This window comes from Sphaeramia orbicularis, chromosome 17, assembly GCF_902148855.1.
Source record: "Sphaeramia orbicularis chromosome 17, fSphaOr1.1, whole genome shotgun sequence".
NCBI lineage: Eukaryota > Metazoa > Chordata > Actinopteri > Kurtiformes > Apogonidae > Sphaeramia > Sphaeramia orbicularis.
Window position 1 is genome coordinate 41,033,970 of NC_043973.1, and position 20,210 is coordinate 41,054,179.

Here is a 20,210-nt window from a genome sequence, read left to right on the forward strand (position 1 = left end):
ATAACACACTGAAGAGAACTTTTATTTTAGCAACAAAGTTTTATTTATGGAACATCCTTATTCAAAACATGTCATAATTTTACAAAAGGACAAACAATAAGTGATGAAATTCTGAAGAACCATTTTGTTTGCCTCAAATATACAGTTAATGATAAACAACAAAGTTCAGAGTCAAACAAACAGAAACCAGCAAATGACTGGACAAAGACAACAGTATATTTACAAGTCAGTTTGACTAAGAAAACACCTTATTTTCTAAAGAGCCCCAGAACCTTTTCTCTGTGTAGCAGATGCAAACATCACAAAAAGCATAAAAACACATCCAATGCTACTATTATGCATGTATTTGTTTTTTCTGAGCATCCAAAAGCACACTGAACGTCAACTTTATTGGTGAAGGAATCAAAAGGCATATGAGGCAATGGAGGAAAAAAGAAGACGATCTTAATCTTCCAGGACGTAGTTTGGGTTGACGACCAGGACCACCTCTTGTTCCGTGCTTGTGGGTTCGGATCCCTTCAGCCCGGACTGAGACAGCTCGATGAGGATGTGATCCTGAGGAAACAGACACATGGAGGGATTGTTAAGCACAGATCTACATTACCGTAGAGGAAAAAAAGTTCAGACACCATTAAAGTTTTACACAATCTCAAATATTATAATGAAATATTTCCTGATTTCTTTTGTGTTTCCAAAGACAGAAAACCAAATGCAAATTATTTTTTTGTTTATTAAGAAAAACTAAAACTGACAGTTTCAGCACGTCATATCCTGGATGTGTTTCATTATTTTGCTGAAACATACAGGTTTGACCTCAATGGAACAGAGCATGTGCAAAAAGGAGCATGTGGGTTTGGAGGACAGAACAATACTGGTTAGAGTTTAATGACTTTAGAGTGATTCTTAACCCATAAAGACCCAGTGCTACTTTTGTGTCAGTTCCCAAATTAAATCCTCACTACATCTAAACTTTAAGTGATTTATCACCATTTATTAAAATATTATCCTCTGTATCTTGCATTTTATCAGTATAAATCAGATATTTTCCTGGATTTAATTTCACAAAAATGTCTATAAAAACTCAGATTAAAGTTGAGGGTTATATCAAAAACAGAGAAAACTACAGACAATGTGACTTTTTCAGTAAAATATATCATTAACTTTGAACACATGGTAAAGAGGAATGCCTCATGGACCTCCAGGCAGTAATGAAAAATATCAATGAAAAATGGTAAAAGAGGTGCTCTTTGGTGAAGGAATAGTCACACAAAAAATACAAAACCCAAGGCACTCTATGATTTTAAAATGCCTTTATCAATTCTGGCATGTCTCAATGGACCTAACTGAGCCCCCAGTGTGTTTCAGCCTGCTGGCCTTATTCAGGGGGATAAACAAAAAAGGCAGAAAACATGCTGGGGCTCAGTAAAGTCCATTGAGACATGCCATAATTACTAAAGGCATTTTAAAATCATATAGTGCCTTGGTTTTTGTATTTTTTTGTGCAAAACATATCAACTAAACATAAACCAAGCATCTCCATCCACTGTCGTTTATCAAATTCCATGGATTTTACTGGTGATTCAATATTGTAGAAGACGACGGTGTTTACATGTTCACTACTACTCTGAACGTCCAAATGGGTCATATCTGATGACCATGAAAAGATGACAAACTGCATTTTACACCAATTATTTACATGGATTGATAGGATTAGTGGAGCAACAAGTATTAAACAGCTTAAATCAGTAGATGCTTTTGGCTAGTGTTGGATGTTTGGGTCTTTATGGGTTAATGTAATATATCACAAATGCATGGGGTGTCCATGGTCTTTCTGTTCTGTGTGTGTGTGGGGGGGAGTTAACTCACATAGTGCACCAGTCTGTGGATGACTTTGTCTATGAGCGCCTTCTTATTAATGAGCTCCTCCTCTGACTCGATCTCCGCTTCGATCTCCTTCAGATACCAGTTCACCACTGCGCTTTTCTTCAGCTCCTCCTCTTCCTCACCTGTAGAGACATCAGAGAAATGATGAGAAAATGCCCATTAATTCACTAGAATTACACCACAGATGACGCATAAAAAAAGGTGGGTCATGTCTTACCCTCCTCTGCTTTGCGTAGATGTAAAACCACCAGGTTGGCGATACGTTTGTACTCTGCAAATGACAGGCGGAGAGACGGTTTGGGCTGGCTGCCGGGCTCAGCGTGGCCGTTGACACCATTCACATGGCCATTTATTCCATTTACATGGCCGTTGACATGACCGTTTATTCCATCGACATGGCCGTTAACGCCGTTGACACCATTCACTCCATTAGGAACGTTTCCTATTAAAACAAGGAGGTAGGATGAGAAATAAGTATATCCACAATGTTATTAAAACTTACGAAAGAAAGGCACAGAAAAAAAGCCTTTAACTGAAATAACATGAACCAAAATTAAACAGTGTGAATACAAAACTAAAATTACAAATAGAATTAGTTTTAGTTTGTATCAGTTTCTCGTGCAACCTTTAGCAATATTTGTGGATTTCTAATGTAGTTGTGCCCATTTTGCATCAGTCAAAGTCAAAAAGAAGAGCTTCCTAATGTTTTTCCTTCAGATTAACCCACAGCTCGCCACAGAAATGGAATTATACACATTACAATTTCTATAGATTTGTGATCATATCTATATGTTACATACTGTCGCATTTTTAGCTGAAATTTTCTAACACAACATCTTTTATAACTAATAATCTAAAAGTAGGCATTTTCTAAATAAATTCATATACACTTGAAGACTTTAAAATGCATTGAAAGCAAAAAGGTCTAACCTATGGTCCATAACCTAAAGAAAAACAAACTTCATATTGGAAGCATAAGACCGAACATCTGTCCTCATCTGTACATTCATGTGTCCATCGTGTACCTTCCTCCTCCTGCTGCTCCTCTTCTTCCAGCTCATCATCCTGCTCCAGATTGATGTCGGGCGTCTCTACTCTGATGATTGATTTGTTCAGGAGACGGAAGGCTTCTTTCACATGTTTGGGCTGCACCTGAAGCCATAAAAGAAAAAAAGAAGAAAAATGTCACATTGATTAAAACACACAACAACAGCACTGTCATGTTATCCTTTAAATGTACAATAATCAAACTTTATTTACATCTTTCATGCAAATCTGAGGTGCTTCAGAAGGAAGAGGAAGATGAAAATAAATAAAAAATGCAATGAAATATTACACAATAAATTAGAGTAAAACAGTTTGAAGTTAATAAAGTGAAGTAATCAATGAGCATAATTACTAAAAAAGAAACCGACTGAATGGATTTTTAGCTTGTGTGTGTTTTTCTTAAACAGCTGAAAGTGGAACCTTTATAAACCTAAATTAATTTGAGAATTAGTCTGGTGTCATGTCATGAAAAACATAAACTAATAGAAAAATCAGTGTAAAGATTGTGTTGCTAGATAATGTGCTTCTTTGTGGTATGTACCTCGTCGCAGCAGTGCATCCGCGCCATGGCCTCGGACAGACGGATCATACTCTCCAGCTGCCGAACAGTTATTCTCCAGGCAGATTTGGACACGCCCCCAGAGCCGTCGCGCTGACGAAGACGCTTGTACTGCTCCACAATGAACTCCTCCGATTCACTGGAGATCTGCAGAAACAGGTTAAAACCAAAATGAATGAAGTTTTTCCCTGTGCTTCTGGATGGTTTAGGTCAGAGGTGTCAAACATACGGCCCTCAAAAGGGTCCAATCCAGCTGATGGAATAATTTGTAAAATGCAAAAATCCCACTAAAGATATTAAGAATCAGGGGTTTAGGTCAGGGGCCACAGCAAAACATGATCAAATGAATCAGATCAGTAAAATAATACCATACTAACCTATAAATTGACTCCAAAGTCCAAAATTCGAACAATATTCTGCCTATTACTGAATGCTTTGTGCCTTTGTAGATCCAATCTGTGATGTACATGTAGAAATGATAAGTTGAGATACTCCTTTTTGAGCAGTACATATTGAATTTATTTTGTTATTACTGGTGTACATGGCAATTGCTATTTTGTCTTGATCATCTTTATTAATTAATGTATTTGCTGGGATATTAGTTCCTTGTACACAAAAATGTTACAGTTTTTTCTTCTGCTCAAAACAAATGAATGAATGAATGAAAATTCCACTTATTTTGCCTAAGAAGTTTCAGGATGTTCATGTTATTAACATTTTTTAAAGGATAGTTTGTAGGTGTAAACAGTTTCACTTTGTAATTTAACTTTTTTCACCCTAAAACATAGGAGTTGACATTATTTATAACTATTATGATTGTATTTCACGGTTTTTATGTCTGTATGTGACCCCTGTTTGACACCTTCTGTTTATGTATTGTGGTCAAAGAATTTGAGGTCTTTGTCTTGTTTGATGTTTAACTAAAAACTGGGGAGATTTTCACATATTTTTAGGATATTACACCATAAGAGACACCGCAGATGGAGAGCCTCCTGAGCTTAGAAATGTAAGGAAAACCCTGTGTGAAATGTGTGTCAAACGTGACAGATGAATACACACCTTTGGTTTGAACTGTCTGGCAAACAGCAGGTATCTGCGGATCTCATCCAGTGAATACAGTCTGTCCACGGATTCCTCCACACGCGAGTGAAGGTCCACAATACGTCTGGCGATGGCGTAGTCTGTGACCTACGACACAAAATAACACACCGGATCAAAATATAAGGATTTCTACTTTCAAGTCAAAGTCAGCTTTACTGTCAGTTTTTGGCATATGTACACTGCATAAAGAAAACTGATATTACAAAACTCTACAAAAAAAAAACAACATGCAAAAAGAAAATGGTAAAAAAAATACGAAAAAATAGGATACAATGTAAGTATAAACAGAATAAAGCTATAAATAGGGTACTCAGGAGACAAAAAATAGATAATAAAGGTGCAACAATGAAGTTAAACAGATGAGGTATCGGTAATGGAAGTTATTAATTTAAAGTGACATGCAATAAAGTAACTCAGATTAGATAGTTGTAAATATTGTTTGTTTATTTATTTAGAATATAACATTAAAACCAAACAACAAAAGGATTTATATAAAAAGAAAGTCAAACATTTGAAAAGGAGTGGGATGAAGTTTAACTTAAAATCTCCCGCCTCCATACCCCATCCTTCTACCTACCCTATAATTCCTGTCAAATCCCATAAGTAACTCAAAAATCCTACACATAACAGACTAAATTCTGACTATGCACAAAACACAAAATTGCTTTACATATCAAGGATAGATTGCCCCTTTTGCAGCAGCATTTCACATCAAAATAAACTTAGTCCCTTTCGTAACAGTAACAGTGCACATATCAAAAACAAAAGTAAACTCTGTCCATTTCATAACAATAATATACATATTAAAAAACTAAAATAAACTAAAATAAACCAAATATTAAAAACACTGCATTCATTTTAACTTAACCTCTCTTTCACACGTACCTCATTACAGTCGTCCACCAGGATGAAGAACAGGTCGAAGCGGCTCATGATGGGCGCCGTCAGGTTGACGTTCTGCTTCAGACTCTTGCTGCGGTCGTAGCGTCCGCCGACGGGGTTGGCAGCAGCGAGGATGGATGTACGAGCGTTCAGCGTGGCCTGGGGGAGACGGGAGGACATGTTATTCTATAGAACTGGTACCCGAAAGACGCTATGGATAACAAACATTTAACCGACCACAAAAACTGTCCTTTTTACTCAGACTTTGAACACATCTACATTACATTCTAGTGATTTGGTTCTTTGGTTGGTGACTGTGGGTGTATGGGACACTGTGCCATTAGTGCTAACACTTGCTCCTTTTGTCATATTGGAAATGTCAAACAATTTTACATAAAATTTGCATCTAGCTTTCACTGCCTGTGTGGAGTTTTCAACCAAATGGGCTATATTTGAAAACTAACCTAAACAGAAAGTTGACAGCAGCGCATACAGGAGTGTTCAGTCCCTAATTATTTATTTAGACAGGCTTTTCACAGCCCACCATGTTTTGTTTTGTATTTAGTATTTTACTCTAAGACTCTCTCTTTCCACTGTAGTAATTTGAGATTCTTTTGAATGAAAAGTGCTTTATAAATGCAATTTATTATTATTATTATTATTATTATTATTATTATTATTATTATTATTATTATTATTATTATAGCTATGATGCAGGTCTTGGTCAGGTGTCCCTCAAAGAAGACATTTTATCTCAAGGGACTTCCTGGTTAAATTAAAATAAATAAATCACACTTATACTATAATAATCACACAGAGTCTCAAGCATTCTCCTAGCACTATGAAAAAACCCTCTACTCATATGACTTGTGCAAAAATTCTAAATCTTGTATTTTATCAGCAGAGGAGAGTTGTTTTTTAAAATATGTTAATTGGATAACGAAGCTCTGCCGTGTCCCGTCTGTTACCTTGACTCCAGCCTTGGTGATGCTGATGGTCTGCTGCTCCATGGCTTCGTGGATGGCCACCTGGTCCTTGAGGTCCATTTTGTCAAACTCATCGATGCAACACACACCCTGGAAGAAAATGCGCTCAATAATTAACACATTAGTACTGAGTCCACGTCTACACTGACCTTTATTTGAGTCTTAAAACTCCTGACTCTTATTAGACTTTGTAAAGTTTGTAATTTGACAGACTCACATTGTCGGCGAGCATCAGTGCCCCGGCCTCGATGACAAACTCGTGCGACTCCTCATCTCGGACCACCGCCGCCGTTAAACCGGCTGCGCTGCTGGCTTTGCCGCTCGTGTAAACCGCTCTGGGGCTGAACTCCTCCACATGTCTGCACACAGCAAAACAACAGATTTATATTTACAGAAAACAAGTGCAGTTTCAAAGTGTTTCATGTATGTTTTGAACTATAACATTGATAGAAATACCAAAATTTTGATGAAAGTTCTCAGTTCTGCTCACTTTGGTTTTTCTTTCTGAGCTTATGCGCTAAATGTGAGTTGGATACGTTCTCCGAGTAAGTTCTGATGTAGGAAACCTTCAATCATGGTGTTTTTTTTCTTTTCTCTCCTTGTTTTCCCTCTGATATTTTATACCTATGTTTAAGTGTAAGTTTGCATCTCACAAACTCTGTTACATTTGTCCAGGAGGATAGGTGGCCTGTTTTGGGATTTCTTTTTTTTCCTTAGTTTTTTTTTTGTTTTGTTTTGTGTATGTTCTGTATAAAAATAACAATTCCTATTGTTTAGATATTTGTTCTGCACTATTGCTGTAAAAAAATCAACAAAAAAATAACTGGAAAAAAATAGAGAGAGAGAAAAAAAAAACACCAGCAAAAGTTAGTGAGGGACTGATGAAGGACAAATCATTCCTTTGTCTCATTGGAATTTTTTTGGAGTTTGTCAAACAGCTGTTCTTTGTGTCCATTATTACTCTACTCATTGCAGCCACCTGTAACATATCCTACAGCACCACCTTCTGACAATATGCAGCCTAGTTTATTTGTGTCAAACCATCTAATGGAAACAACTCACAATCTCCTGTGACATTTAGATCAGATTTGACTACTATTCACTGCATTTATTTTAACAAGTAATAAAAACTGCTCCAAACAGACTGGTGTAAATGCAGAGAATACTGATACTAATTACGCTTTTTCCATGTTCTTGTGTAACTTACTTAAGGAACTGGCTCTTGGCAGTACTTGGATCTCCCACAATGCAGACGTTGATGTCCCCTCTCAGTGAAGTTCCCTCCATGGTCGTCTTGGGAACGCCTCCAAACAGCATCAGCAGGACGCCGCGCTTCACCTCGTCATTTCCTGCATGATCGGCGTCATCGTTTTATTAGAAAACACATGCTTTACCCACCCTGAAGGTTTTACTGGATGGAGAAAAGGTGGAGGCACTGACCGTGGATGGTGGGGAAGAGGCTGGTGCACAGGTTGTGGTAAAGATTCTTGTCTTGGCTCATCTCGAACACTTTCTCCCACTCTTTTTCTGTCATCTGGCTTTTGATGCTTTCAGCGGTCTGCTCCTCCTCTCGCAGCTCTTTGCCTCCAAACTAGACGACAAACAGACGCTGTTACTCGACATCAGGCAGGAGAAACAACACTGTGGTTTTATGGCATTCTCATCTAGCACAGTAGCAACACAGCAAAGAACAAGAAAGCTCTTCAACGAGTCAAACTGCTCATCACTATCACTGACTTGCCCACCCTGGAGAACATCCACACCACTCGATGCCTCGAGCATCGAGCATTGAGCATTGTCAGAGACCATTACCACCAAACACACAAAATGTTTGATCTTCTCCCATCAGGGAGAAGACACAGGACCATCAGAGCACGGACTACAAGACTGGCAAACAGCTTCTGCCCCAGAGCAATCATTACACTGAACTTTGCAATAACTAAACACATGTAACAATCAATAATGTGCAATAATGAAAAACCAATAATAACTAGAAAAGCACTTGGAGAGCGCAGACCTCCACCAAGGCACAACAGTCAACGTTGTATATTTCCTTGTTTGTTTGTTTTTTTACTGTTTTTACTATTTAAATATTTTGCATTGTATATTTCCTTTTTTAAACTGTTTTTCCTGTTTTAGCATTTTATATTGTGTATTTCCTTTTTTTTTTTTTTAACTGTTTTTACTATTTAAATATTTTGCATTGTATATTTCCTTTTTTTTTTTTTTTTTACTGTTTTTACTATTTAAATATTTTGCAATGTATATTTCCTTTTTTTTTACTGCTTTTACTATTTAAATATTTTGCATTGTATATTTCCTTTTTTAAACTGTTTTTCCTCTTTAAGCATTTTATATTGTATATTTCCTTTTTTTTTTTTTTTTACTGTTTTTACTATTTAAATATTTTGCATTGTATATGTCCTTTTTTTTTTTACTCTACAAGTCCCGTTTCTACAAGCACATCACAATTTCGGTGTGTATGCTCTGTGTACACAATGACAATAAAAGGAATCTTGAATCAACATGACAGAGCAGTCTTTAAAGTTCATGCGTCACTTACTCGTGGGTTTGTCGGGGCCACGTTGCAGGCGAGGAAGGCCAGTCTGTACGAGAGCTCCCTGACCCCTAAAGCCTTTAACCCCCTCAGACCTTCAGCCTCAAAGCCCTGTGGTCCACCAGCCACGCGGGTACTGGTCTCTGCACGCACCCCTAAACAAAAACAGCACACACACTCATATTTCTGAACCTTACTTTTCAGTTGTAGATTCTTGACTGTTCTGGGTTAAATTCATACTGTACCCGGAGTGCTGAGCTGAGACACGTCCGGTACGACGATGAGGGTTCCCGTGAAGTCGCATCGATCTCCAGCCTGAGCCGTCTCCACCGCCTCGGCCCTCAGAATGATCTCCAGGGAGCGTGGGATGGAACCGCGAGGCAGCTCCGCCTGCGTCTCCTGAATACGAACCTGAACACAACAGGTACGTTTGTCAACTGTGCATACCTGAGACGAACCCACCTCTCATTGACACACAGTTAGAGCTTCATACTTTACCTTCTGGAAGTCGATGAACTTGGATTTGTGCGTGTCCAGGTGGAAGCGGGAGCGGTTGTTGCAGATGGGGTTTCTGCAGATGGTTGGTGGGGAGTATTTGAACTGCTGAGGGACGTCTTTGATCACAGCCTGGCAGTCCATGCACAGGAAGGTACCACTCACCTGCAAAAGGAAGTGTGTTTGTAAAATTACTGTTAACGACAAGCTGAGAGTAGCTAGGTGTGCACTAGACACAATATAGGATGTATATTTCCTGCATTGCATTGTCTATTTTTATTTATTGCTGCATATATACCTACTTTTTTATTGTTCTATTTTAATTTTTCTACTTAGCATTATCATTTCTTATTTTTTGGATTTAAGTTGCCTACCAGTTCAGAAACTGTACAGGAATACTGTGATGGGAGAGAATGTGGGCCCTTTTGTAATGATGTGCATTTTTCTCTCTCTCTCTTTTTTTTTTTATTAATTTGTGACTTACTGACATGTACTGAAGAGGAACATGTATAAGCCAATTTTCTTCTAATAAAAAGTTTAATCACAAATGTGTTTATGTATAATTATTAACAGAGGCTTTGTGTCCTTAAATAAGAAATGTGACCAATAACTTTATCTTCAAAAAGATTCAGCCTTTCTTGTAAGTGTCTTAAGATAATTTCCTTCAAGTCAAATGATAGAAATGTAACTAGAAAGAGAAAATAAACAAAGACAGACTGGTTTAACATGTGATCCAGGCCTGTTTTTTTGCACAACAGTGTTCAAGGGCCATGTGGAAATACAGTCGCAGAAAAAGTTATTAGACCACACTTGTTTTCTTCAATTTCTTGTTCATTTTAATGCCTGGTACAACTAAAGGTACATTTGTTTGGACAAATATATGGATAACAACAAAAATAGCTCATAGTAGTTTAATTTCAGAGCTAATATCTAGCCATTTTCCATGGTTTTCTTGATAATAACCAAAATCACTTCAGTTATTACATCAATATCTATGGCACTGCACTGAAAAAAACAGTGCTTTTAGACATTCCATGTTTTCTTTTCTGCCTGTTTTAGTCACAAGATACACACAGGAGTTAGTACTGGATAACATAACCATTATTTTTGATGACTTTTGATGGTCTGATAATTTTTTCCGTGACTGTACATGCTTCCGATATCAGACGCTGCTTTATTGTCATTTGATCAGTGGTACATGATAGAACGAAATATAGTTACCCAGATCTCGGTTTTGTAGCATAGAAGATAAAATATAAAATAAAATATATAAAAGGTAAATAGGGTAGAATAAAAACTAAAGTAAAATGTACAAACAAAATGAAGAAAATTTAATAATAAATTTAAATAACGTCTTCTAAATATGTCTATCTGCAGATACATCAGGACGTGCATCACATCGGCTTCATTCTTACTGTGCATGTGTTGTTCTTACCAGTTCAGGGTGCACCGGGTGTGTCCTCACCACCTGACCACTGATCCTCACCAGAGTGCCAATGCGCATGGACGACAGCTCACGAATCCTGGATTACACACAACACAGGAAAATATTCTATAGATCTGACATTATTTCGTAAAAGTAAAGAAGTCGATTTAGGGATTTTCAGCGCTTCTTACTTGTGTCTACTTGGCAGATCCTGGATGGCGAGGTAGAACTCTTTATTGAGGGGAACGTTCCCATGATCCCTTGCAAAGTTGCGAACGGCCCGACAAAGGTAGGGATACACTCTGAAAAACAGAATATACTTCATTTTAATACTTTACACTGATTATTTATTATTTTTTGTTTCTGTTTTTATATTTTAACTTGTTTTATTTATTTGACTTTATTGTTTCTTAATGCTTTCATTAATTTTCTATTGTGCTTTTAGTCTTCTGTACAGCACTTTGGTCCACTGTGGTTGTTTTAAAGTGCTTTATAAATAAAGATGGATTGGATTTATGCACCTCCATCCTACTGGAAAATTACATTCACTTTGCACATTAGAGTTTATTATTGCACCTTACAGTTTAGATGTCAAATGCTGTTGCTGCACTGTAATTTCAAAAAATAAATAAAGTCTATGTATCTGTCTAAAACACAGCTGTATTTTGAGTGCTGTTATAAATTAGCATCAGTGGGACCCATGATTGGATGTAACCACATACTTTTATTCGAATACTGAATTCAAGTACAAATGTCAAGTACTTTCAGTTCATATACTGCTCTCCATGATTTGACCGTGGTGTTTCTGTGGATGATCACAGCAAGTTGTTTTGTCTTTTCTTACCATCTGGGCATTATGTCGGAAGTAAGCGTCTACACCTAAACATGTTAGATTTACTTGGTCACATAACATCTGCTTAAGTAAAATTCAACATATACATTAATACTACGCACATACAGTTGAGGAAAAAATTATTAGACCATCAAAAACAATGGTTATGCAATCAAGCACTAACTCCTGTGTGTATCATTTGACTAAAACGGAAAAGAAAACACGGAATGCCTAAAAGCACAGTTTTTGGCAGTACAATGCCATAGCTATTGATGTAACAACTTAAGTGATTTTGGTTATTATCAAGAAAACCATGGAAAATGGATAGATATCAGCTCTGAAATTAAACTCTTATGAGCTATTTTTGTTGTTACCATTATATTTGTCCAAACAAATGTACCATTAGTTGTACCAGGCATTAAAATGAACAAGAAATTGAAGAAAACAAGGGTGGTCTAATAATTTTTTCCACAACTGTACATAAACACCATGTACAATAGGAAAACACAAACAGACTTATTCACTTACTTTAAATACATTTAGCTGAAAATACTTACATATTTTTAACTTTAAAGATTTCAAAGCAGGTTTTTATTTACGGTGGAGTGTTTTCACAATGCATTACTAGTACTTTTACAAACTTAAAAGGTTTAATTGATATGTAGTAACCTATTCTAGCATTTCCTGGGAATATACAACAGTTAACCCTTTAGGGTGTGGGCCTACTTTGACCATCCCTGAATGCTGCTGATTTTGCCTTTTTATGTCAGATTGAAAAATGCTTACTGTACCCATGTGACAAATATATAATCTAATAATTATTTTTACACTTTAACTTACTTTAGTAACATACTAGGTCCAAAAATACATAAATCCAGATGGGGGGAAAAAAATCTACTATTTATTACAAAAACAACCACAAACATGCTTGATGAACTGTTCTAGAACTTAAAAAAGCAAAGTTAAGTTCCAAATATGAACATATAAAAGCGGGATTGAAAGGTCTAATCATGCGTGATCACAGACCCTGGAGGGTTAAAACTGCTGCTCATGCCAATTCTTCGTTTAGAAATAAGACATTAGGAGTGAGTTTGTGTCTGTGGTTTGTTCACCTGTAGTATTCCTCCAGGATGGTGGTCGCCAGCTCCTGGTTGAAGCCCTCCAGGTCTGTGAAGCTCACCAGCAGAGTGTTCCTCTCAGGCCTAATCAGCTCCTCAGCCTCCCGGACGTACTTCACCTCCCCATCCCCGGTCTGAAACCTGACAAAAACACCAAATAACTAAATCCACCTGACAGAAAACCATCCCCACAGTCACTGATTACAAGTAAATAAACAAATATCGGTGAACATGTGAATTTGAAGCTTGTTTCCACTGACAGATCTTATATAAATCCTATTATTGTCTGACTTACTCCTCCAAGAAAGCCTGGAATAACTTCTGACATTTTTCAGCCAACTCATCTTTGACCATTTCCCCGGCATGCTCCGCGGCTGCTGCGGTAACGTCCATACTGAAAAACTGATAAAAACTGGCACCAAAGCGTCAAAAACACAAAATACAGATCCGAACTGCTCCTGTACAGGTGGACACACGCACAGACAGCACGCCGAGCTCCGGACAACAGAGCGGAGTTTCGCGCGAAATGTGCCACCACGTGATATTTGGCGCGCCAGTTTTAACCAATAGCTGTTGACATGTAAATATGTTGTCGTTTTGAGCCAATCAGGACTGGAAATGTGAACTGACGCGAAGTTCTCTTATAAAAGTCCAACCAAGAAGTTTTTTGAATGTAACGTCACAAAGCAATTTTGGTCTAACTTGTGTTCTTATATCTTCAACCAAGTTAACATGTCATACTGTTTTTCCCCGAAAGATGTTATATATTATTATGAAAACAAGAACAAATGTCTGCAGTATTTAGTTTTTTTTTGTTTGTTTGTTTGTTTTTTTGGGAAATATTTCATTCACAAGCAAAAACTTTCAGCCTCCACAGCAACCTTTCCTCATTTTTTAACTGAATTTAACTCACTTTATCTGTCATTAGCCCTTGTTAATAAAAAAAAAAAAAAAAAAAAAAAGGACATTTTGTTGACAGCTATGATAAGATATTTAATGTGTCATCTGACATTTAGTGAAATTTTAGATGAGAAATTATTTATGTATTTATTTATTTAGATTTATTTTTTGTATATGAATTATTGAAAATGTATTTTGTATATCTACTGACTTTATGATTGTATTCTATTTTTGTATCTGTATTCTCATGTATTGTGTGTATTGTGTTGTATGTTAAATGTTTGACAATGTTTGTACATTGATATTTAAATAAAGTTTAAAAAAAGAATGCCGTTTAACAATTTTATTTATTCTTTTTTTTTTTTTTTTTTTGTCTTATTATTACTTTATGATCATTATGGCTTGAAACGTCTGATGTACATTCTTGTTATATTCTATCTTTTGTATGTTCTATCGATGAATAATAAATAAATTCATGAGAAAAAATAATGCTCTTTAACTGTATTTGAACTCAAAGGGTTAAATACGTCATAATTTGGGATCTTCGAACTGTGTTAAATGGAGCCCGATGAGAAAAATGACAGTTACATGAAAACAGTCCTCTCCATAACAATCACATGACCTCTGTAATGAAATGCAACATCTTATCCATCGACTAGCAAATTCTGACGTTACTTGAGAAGATATAGAATGAACAAAATGATCGATTTATTAGTCAAGTGACAGTTGGAGGTGTTGCGACAGGTCCGAGCCATTTACGGCATCTCTATAGCTTCTTATGCAGTGGACCTACTTACAGTTTTATGCATCTTTTAATGACAATTTTTAATTTATATGGTCTAAATCAATGTTAGAAGTAGTTAAACACGATAAACATGTTACGAATGTCTACCGCCAAAGCCCCGAAATACCTCTGCTGTACCACAAGACTAACTGCTGAAAACCAGAGAAGAACTAATATCATTGGCTGACAGTAATGCACGTGACTGAAGTTTAAGGTAGTCACAGGTTAGCCTTTTTGTTTTGATAAACGATTAAACCAAATGATATATATATATATATATATATATATATATATATATATATATATATATATATATATATATATATATATATATATATATATATATATATTTACAAGGACCGAAAGTCAAAATGTAATTAATATATTATTATTTTGCAACAGAATAGTGTAGAAATACAGCTTTTTTTTTTTTTTTACTTGAAAGGCCTCTTCTCCTTGTTAGAAATTATCCCCGTTTAATTCCACCACCTTTGGTTCTGCATGTTTTACATCTGGTGTGGCCTTTTTTTTTTTTTTTTTTTTTTAAACAGAACCTTCAGCATGTACCACATAGCCTTTTATGTTTTAAACTGGCCCTTTTGTGTATTTCAATTGTTTTATTGGTTTGCTGTAGCACTATGTTTATAATAGCTGCAAATATGTTTTAAGAATAAATTTACATTTACAGTTTAGTACAGTATAAAAAAAAATCAGACAGCAGACAATTATCACATATGAAAAGGAGGGGGAATAAAACAGAATTTAATAAACAAAGAAAGGAGTCCTTGGAGTAACTCTGGAGAAATGTAGTAACTTTAAGTGACCGCTAGAGGGAGATGTTTGTTAATGAGGCCAGGATTGGAACATGAATGAATAAGAGCTACAACCTCCAACAAGTAGAGGGTGAAACACAAATGGATTTTCACTCCTGTCTCATCCCATTCCCATGTTGTGTTTTATTTCTAAAGAGGACATTTATGTAAATGTGAGAATGGACCAAAAACATGAAGATTATTTTGTTCTTATATTTATATTGGATAAGTTTTTGTTGTTGTTGTTGTTGTTGTTGTTGTTGTTTTTTATTTCTTTTAGTATTTTGCCCAATTTAATTGGGTTTCTTTGGTTTACTGTTGATTTTTGTTTTGATGGCTATTTCCTTCCTTTTCTGTTCATTTTGTTGAATATTTTCTTATTTTTCTGCATTTTATTGATTTTTTTGTTCATTTGTGCCCATTTTGTTAAATGTCTGAAGTTTTATTTATGTTCTGAGTATTTTGTTCATTTTGCTCAATATTTTGTTCTTTTCAGTCATTGTTTTTTGTTCATTTTTGTCCATTTTGTTTGACGTTTTAGAAATGTGTTAATTTTGTTGACTTTTTTTCTTCATTTTTGTCCATTTTGTTGAATAAATTCTTAATTTATGAGTATTTTGTTATTTTCTTAATTTTTTGTCATTTTACTGATTAGTTCATTAATTTTGTCTTGATTTGTTAAAAACCTTTTCACTTTCTGTTAATTTTTGTTGGTTTCAATGAGCATATACTTCATTTTTGTTCATTTTGTTCATTATTTTTCTCATTTTTATTATTACATGGAACTGGTTCAAATCAGTTCAGTCTTTGCTTATACCGAACTTTTTTATTCTCTTAATTTTGAATGTCTAGACATGTGTACAAGACTTGAAGAGACAAAATGTACTCCTTTTTTTTTTTTTTATTTTTTTATTTTTTTTTTTAATCAACATTCATTTTCATCTGTATATTAGTCCATGTGTTCGTATTGTCCCACACAAACACAGTCTTTGTCCCACATCTGTCTCAGCTTGGATCCAACACTGTTTGTGAATAAACACTGGTTTCTACTCTATTATTCCATCCATTTGTGTTCTCACATCATTCTCACGTCTTCATCTGCCGTAGAAACACAAACGCTCCCAGCAGGTGATTGGTTTCACCTGTCACATTGTATGAATCCACCAGGAACTGAACAGGAAGTTATCGCAGGCCATTTGGACGCGGCTCAGTCTTTCTTTGCCTCTATATTTCTCTCTTTGTCTTGACCTCTGATTTTCCCACAATTGTTCAGTGACAGGAAACTCAGTGAACCTGACCATCTGTGGACACACACAAAACCCGACACACACACACACACATTATAACAGCATTAGTGTCCTACATAAATACAAACATATTTTACCCAAATAATGTTTCAATAGTAGATATTTAACCAACTAAATTCACTTAAAACATGCAAAATAAACTTCACTGGTCCGTATTATAAGTCATAACACTACAGATGTTCAAACATGTAAAAATACACATATTGAAATCAATGTGAACGAAATAGAACCAAAAAGTGTTTCACATGTTTTATAAAATGTTAATCTGTAAGGCAGAAATCCCAGCTGTCAGATAAATAAATAATATATTTAGGATATGGTTGTCTATATAACGGTGTGAAGGCAGAGGCAGTACACAGAATGTGACAAAAATGAGAAAAAAAGAAGAGACAAAAATTCAATATAACGTGCAAAAATGAACTAAAAATAAACAGAATCGACAACAAAATGAACAAATTTGGACAAAAAGAGCAACATAATTAACAAAATAAGCAAGAATTAACTAAATGAACAAAAAATTAACACAATAATGAACCAAATCCACACAAATTCGCAATGAAAGAACAATATAATCAACATGTAAAAAAAAAGAAGAAGAAAATCATGAACAAAATGACCAAAATTGCAAAAATTGTCAAAGAAAAAAAAAGTTGCCAAAATAAGCAAAAATGAATCAACAAAATGAAAAAAGCTCTCCTGAACTAAACAGTTATCAATAAGTAACTAAATAAACAAAAACTGAACAAAATAATAGATAAAAAAAATAATAAAAAATTGACAAAAAAATAAACAAAATGAACAGAAATGGACAACCGACACACAAACTAATCAACATGTACAAAAATGAGCAAATTCCCCCCAAAAAGGATAAAGAATAATCATCATGAACAAATGCAATAAAAAACAAACAATAAAAAATAAAAAATGAATAATATAATCAACAAAATGAACGTAGATAATGTGGTAACACATGAAACTTACCAGTGGTTGTAAACATAGAACAGAAATGAATAATTAAGAGTTATATTTTTGTTGTACAATCATTGTTTTTTTTTTTTTGTTTGTTTTTTTTGTTTTTTTTGCAAAATGTTAATTTATGAGACAGTAATGAAAACTCCCACATAAACAATTATACATGTAAAGAATATTCTCATATGTGTAATGACATGAAAGCGGAAGAATCCCATTAAAATCCAGATATTTAGATTTAGACCTAATCTGCAGTGTTAAAACATGTGTTACTGCCGTTATTTTAATATAAAAAGGTCACAAAATGCTCCTCGTTTTGTGATTTAATCAAACTAAACTTATCCAGAGGTGTTGCCGTGTCCTGCAGGTGAAAAAAAAAGATGGATAAAACACTGTAAAAACCAGGATATGAAAAGCTTTAAAAAGAGTTGTTTCCTGTTTATTTGTGTTCACAATGTGAGACGTTTTCTTTGTTTTGGCTGTAGTGAGTTTGATTTAAGACAAAACAATGGCTGAGATTGAAGCTTTATGGGAGTTTGGGAGTTTTTATATTCACCTTCAAACCATTTTATACAAAAAAACATAAAATATACTGTAATAAAATTGTCATCACCAGCAATTTCCTTCTAATGTTGCATGGTAAGAGTCGTCAAATGGTCCCTGTCAGTGTTTTACTAGTAAATATGATGTGTCTGACTGATTTTACTGCTACATTAATGTGTGTGAGATCAGTTTAATCACTGTTTCTAATGTCTGTAATGTAATCTACAGCTATATTTTTGAGTCAGAGTAAAATCTATAACAATAACATATGATACGTCAATTCATTTCCTGAATTAAAATACAAGAGTGTTATCTGGAAGGGTTGTCAACTAATAGGAAATGCAGAGGAAGAAGTGAGATAAGATAATCCTTTAGTAGTCCCACAACAGGGAAACATGCAACAGATGTACAAAATAATAATAATAACAATAATAAAAGACTGGGAAAAATTAAAATCATGTAAAAAAGAAAATGCAACAAGGTGTAATAAAGAGATTTTCTGACACTGTCTTGTTGCTGATGAGGAAAAGTCTTTAAAAATGTCCACATTAGAGCAGGTCAAAGTGTATTTTTATATATTTGGATCCTGAGATGACATAAAATTGATGTTTTGGGTTTGAGAATGACAGTAAAAAATCATATTCTACACTGTCTGGTCCAAAAAAAAAAGGACTTAACTCAGCAAATAGTTCAGATCCTTCCACTGGATAATTACTGTGATGAATATGTATCATCTTTAACCCATAAAGACCCAGTACTACTTCTGTGGCAGCTCTCAAATGAATTTATCTCTTGATTTCACCTTTCTTAAGTGATTTATCATCATTTATCATAATATTATCATCTGTATGTCACATTTTTTCAGTGAAAATCATATATTTTCCTATATTTAAGCCATAAAGACCCGGTGCTACTTTTGTCTAAATTCCCAAATGATTTTTTCTCTCTATTTAACCTTCTCTAAGTGATTTATCACCATTAATCATTTACAATATTGTCCGCTGTATTTTGCATTTTATCAGTATAAATCAGGTATTTTCCTATATTTAATTCACTGATCATGTAGATGTTCATAAAAGCTCAGGTTAAAATTGAGGGTTATTATATCAGAAACAGAGAAAACTGAAGAAAAAGTGACTTTTGCAGTAAAATCTATCATTAACTGAACATAAACTAAGCGTCTCCATCCACTGTCATTGATCCAACTCCATGGGTTTTACTGGTGAATCAATGTTGTAGAAGATGACAGCGTTTCCACGGTAACTACAGAGCCTCTGAACATCCAAATGGGTCATATCTGATGACCATGAAAAGATGACAAACTGTATTTTTATGCTATTTATTGACACATAATAATAGAATTAGTGGATCAGCAGTTATTTAACATTTTAGATCGGTAGATGATTTTGGTCGCCAGTGGCTGTTTGGGTCTTTATGGGTTAATTCACTGATCATGTAGATGCTCATAAAAGCTCAGATTAAAGTTAAGGAAACAGAGAAAAATGAAGAAAAAGTGACTTTTTCAGCAAAATATATCAATAACTGAGCACAAAAACAAATATCTCCATCCACTGTCATTGATCCAACTCCATGGGTTTTACTGGTGAATCAATGTTGGAGAAGATGACAGCGTTCCCATGGTAACAGCGAAGCCTCTGAACGTCTAAATGGGTCATATCTGATGACTATGAAAAGATAACAAGCTGTATTTTACAGCAATTATTTACATGTATTGATAGAATTAGTGGATCAACAGGTATTAAATATTTTAAATCAGCAGATGCTTTTTGTATCCAGTGGCTGTTTGCGTCTTTATGGATTAAACTGATGCAATGAGTAGCTTCTCTTTTCTTAAACAACCAGCAGTTCGTTGCATCTCTCTGTCATTTTTCGCGTGTAAATAAACCAAACCGTGTGTCTGCTGGTGTTGAAGCTGATGTACTGTGTCACTTAGTGAGCGTCGAAACTGTTCAAGTGTTTGATTGTTTTAGCTGCTTGTTTTTCCTAA

The 20,210-nt window shown here is 35.0% G+C and overlaps 1 protein-coding gene across 1 annotated transcript; it reads right to left on the reverse strand.

The window, feature by feature from the left end:
* Positions 1-31: 31 nt before the first annotated feature.
* Positions 32-13,392, reverse strand: mcm6 (minichromosome maintenance complex component 6). Its single transcript, XM_030159675.1, has 18 exons — positions 13,183-13,392; positions 12,882-13,028; positions 11,129-11,239; positions 10,947-11,034; positions 9,515-9,676; positions 9,262-9,427; positions 9,023-9,171; positions 7,900-8,050; positions 7,667-7,808; positions 6,677-6,818; positions 6,442-6,549; positions 5,477-5,632; positions 4,550-4,678; positions 3,473-3,637; positions 2,910-3,036; positions 2,102-2,326; positions 1,867-2,006; positions 32-555 (listed from the first exon to the last, which is right to left on the reverse strand). Exons 1-18 carry the CDS (start codon positions 13,278-13,280, stop codon positions 445-447), a joined length of 2,517 nt encoding a protein of 838 aa, XP_030015535.1. The 5' UTR covers positions 13,281-13,392; the 3' UTR covers positions 32-444.
* Positions 13,393-20,210: the final 6,818 nt, after the last annotated feature.

Coding starts and splice junctions, on each gene's coding strand:
- mcm6 (XM_030159675.1), bottom strand. CDS start 13,280: ATGGACGTTACCGCAGCAGCCGCGGAGCATGCCGGGGAAATGGTCAAA. Junction 4,679..5,476: donor TGGTGGACGACTGTAATGAG/GTACGTGTGAAA, acceptor TTTGTGTCGTAG/GTCACAGACTACGCCATCGC. Junction 2,327..2,909: donor GGAGCAGCAGGAGGAGGAAG/GTACACGATGGA, acceptor TTGTTTTAATAG/GAAACGTTCCTAATGGAGTG.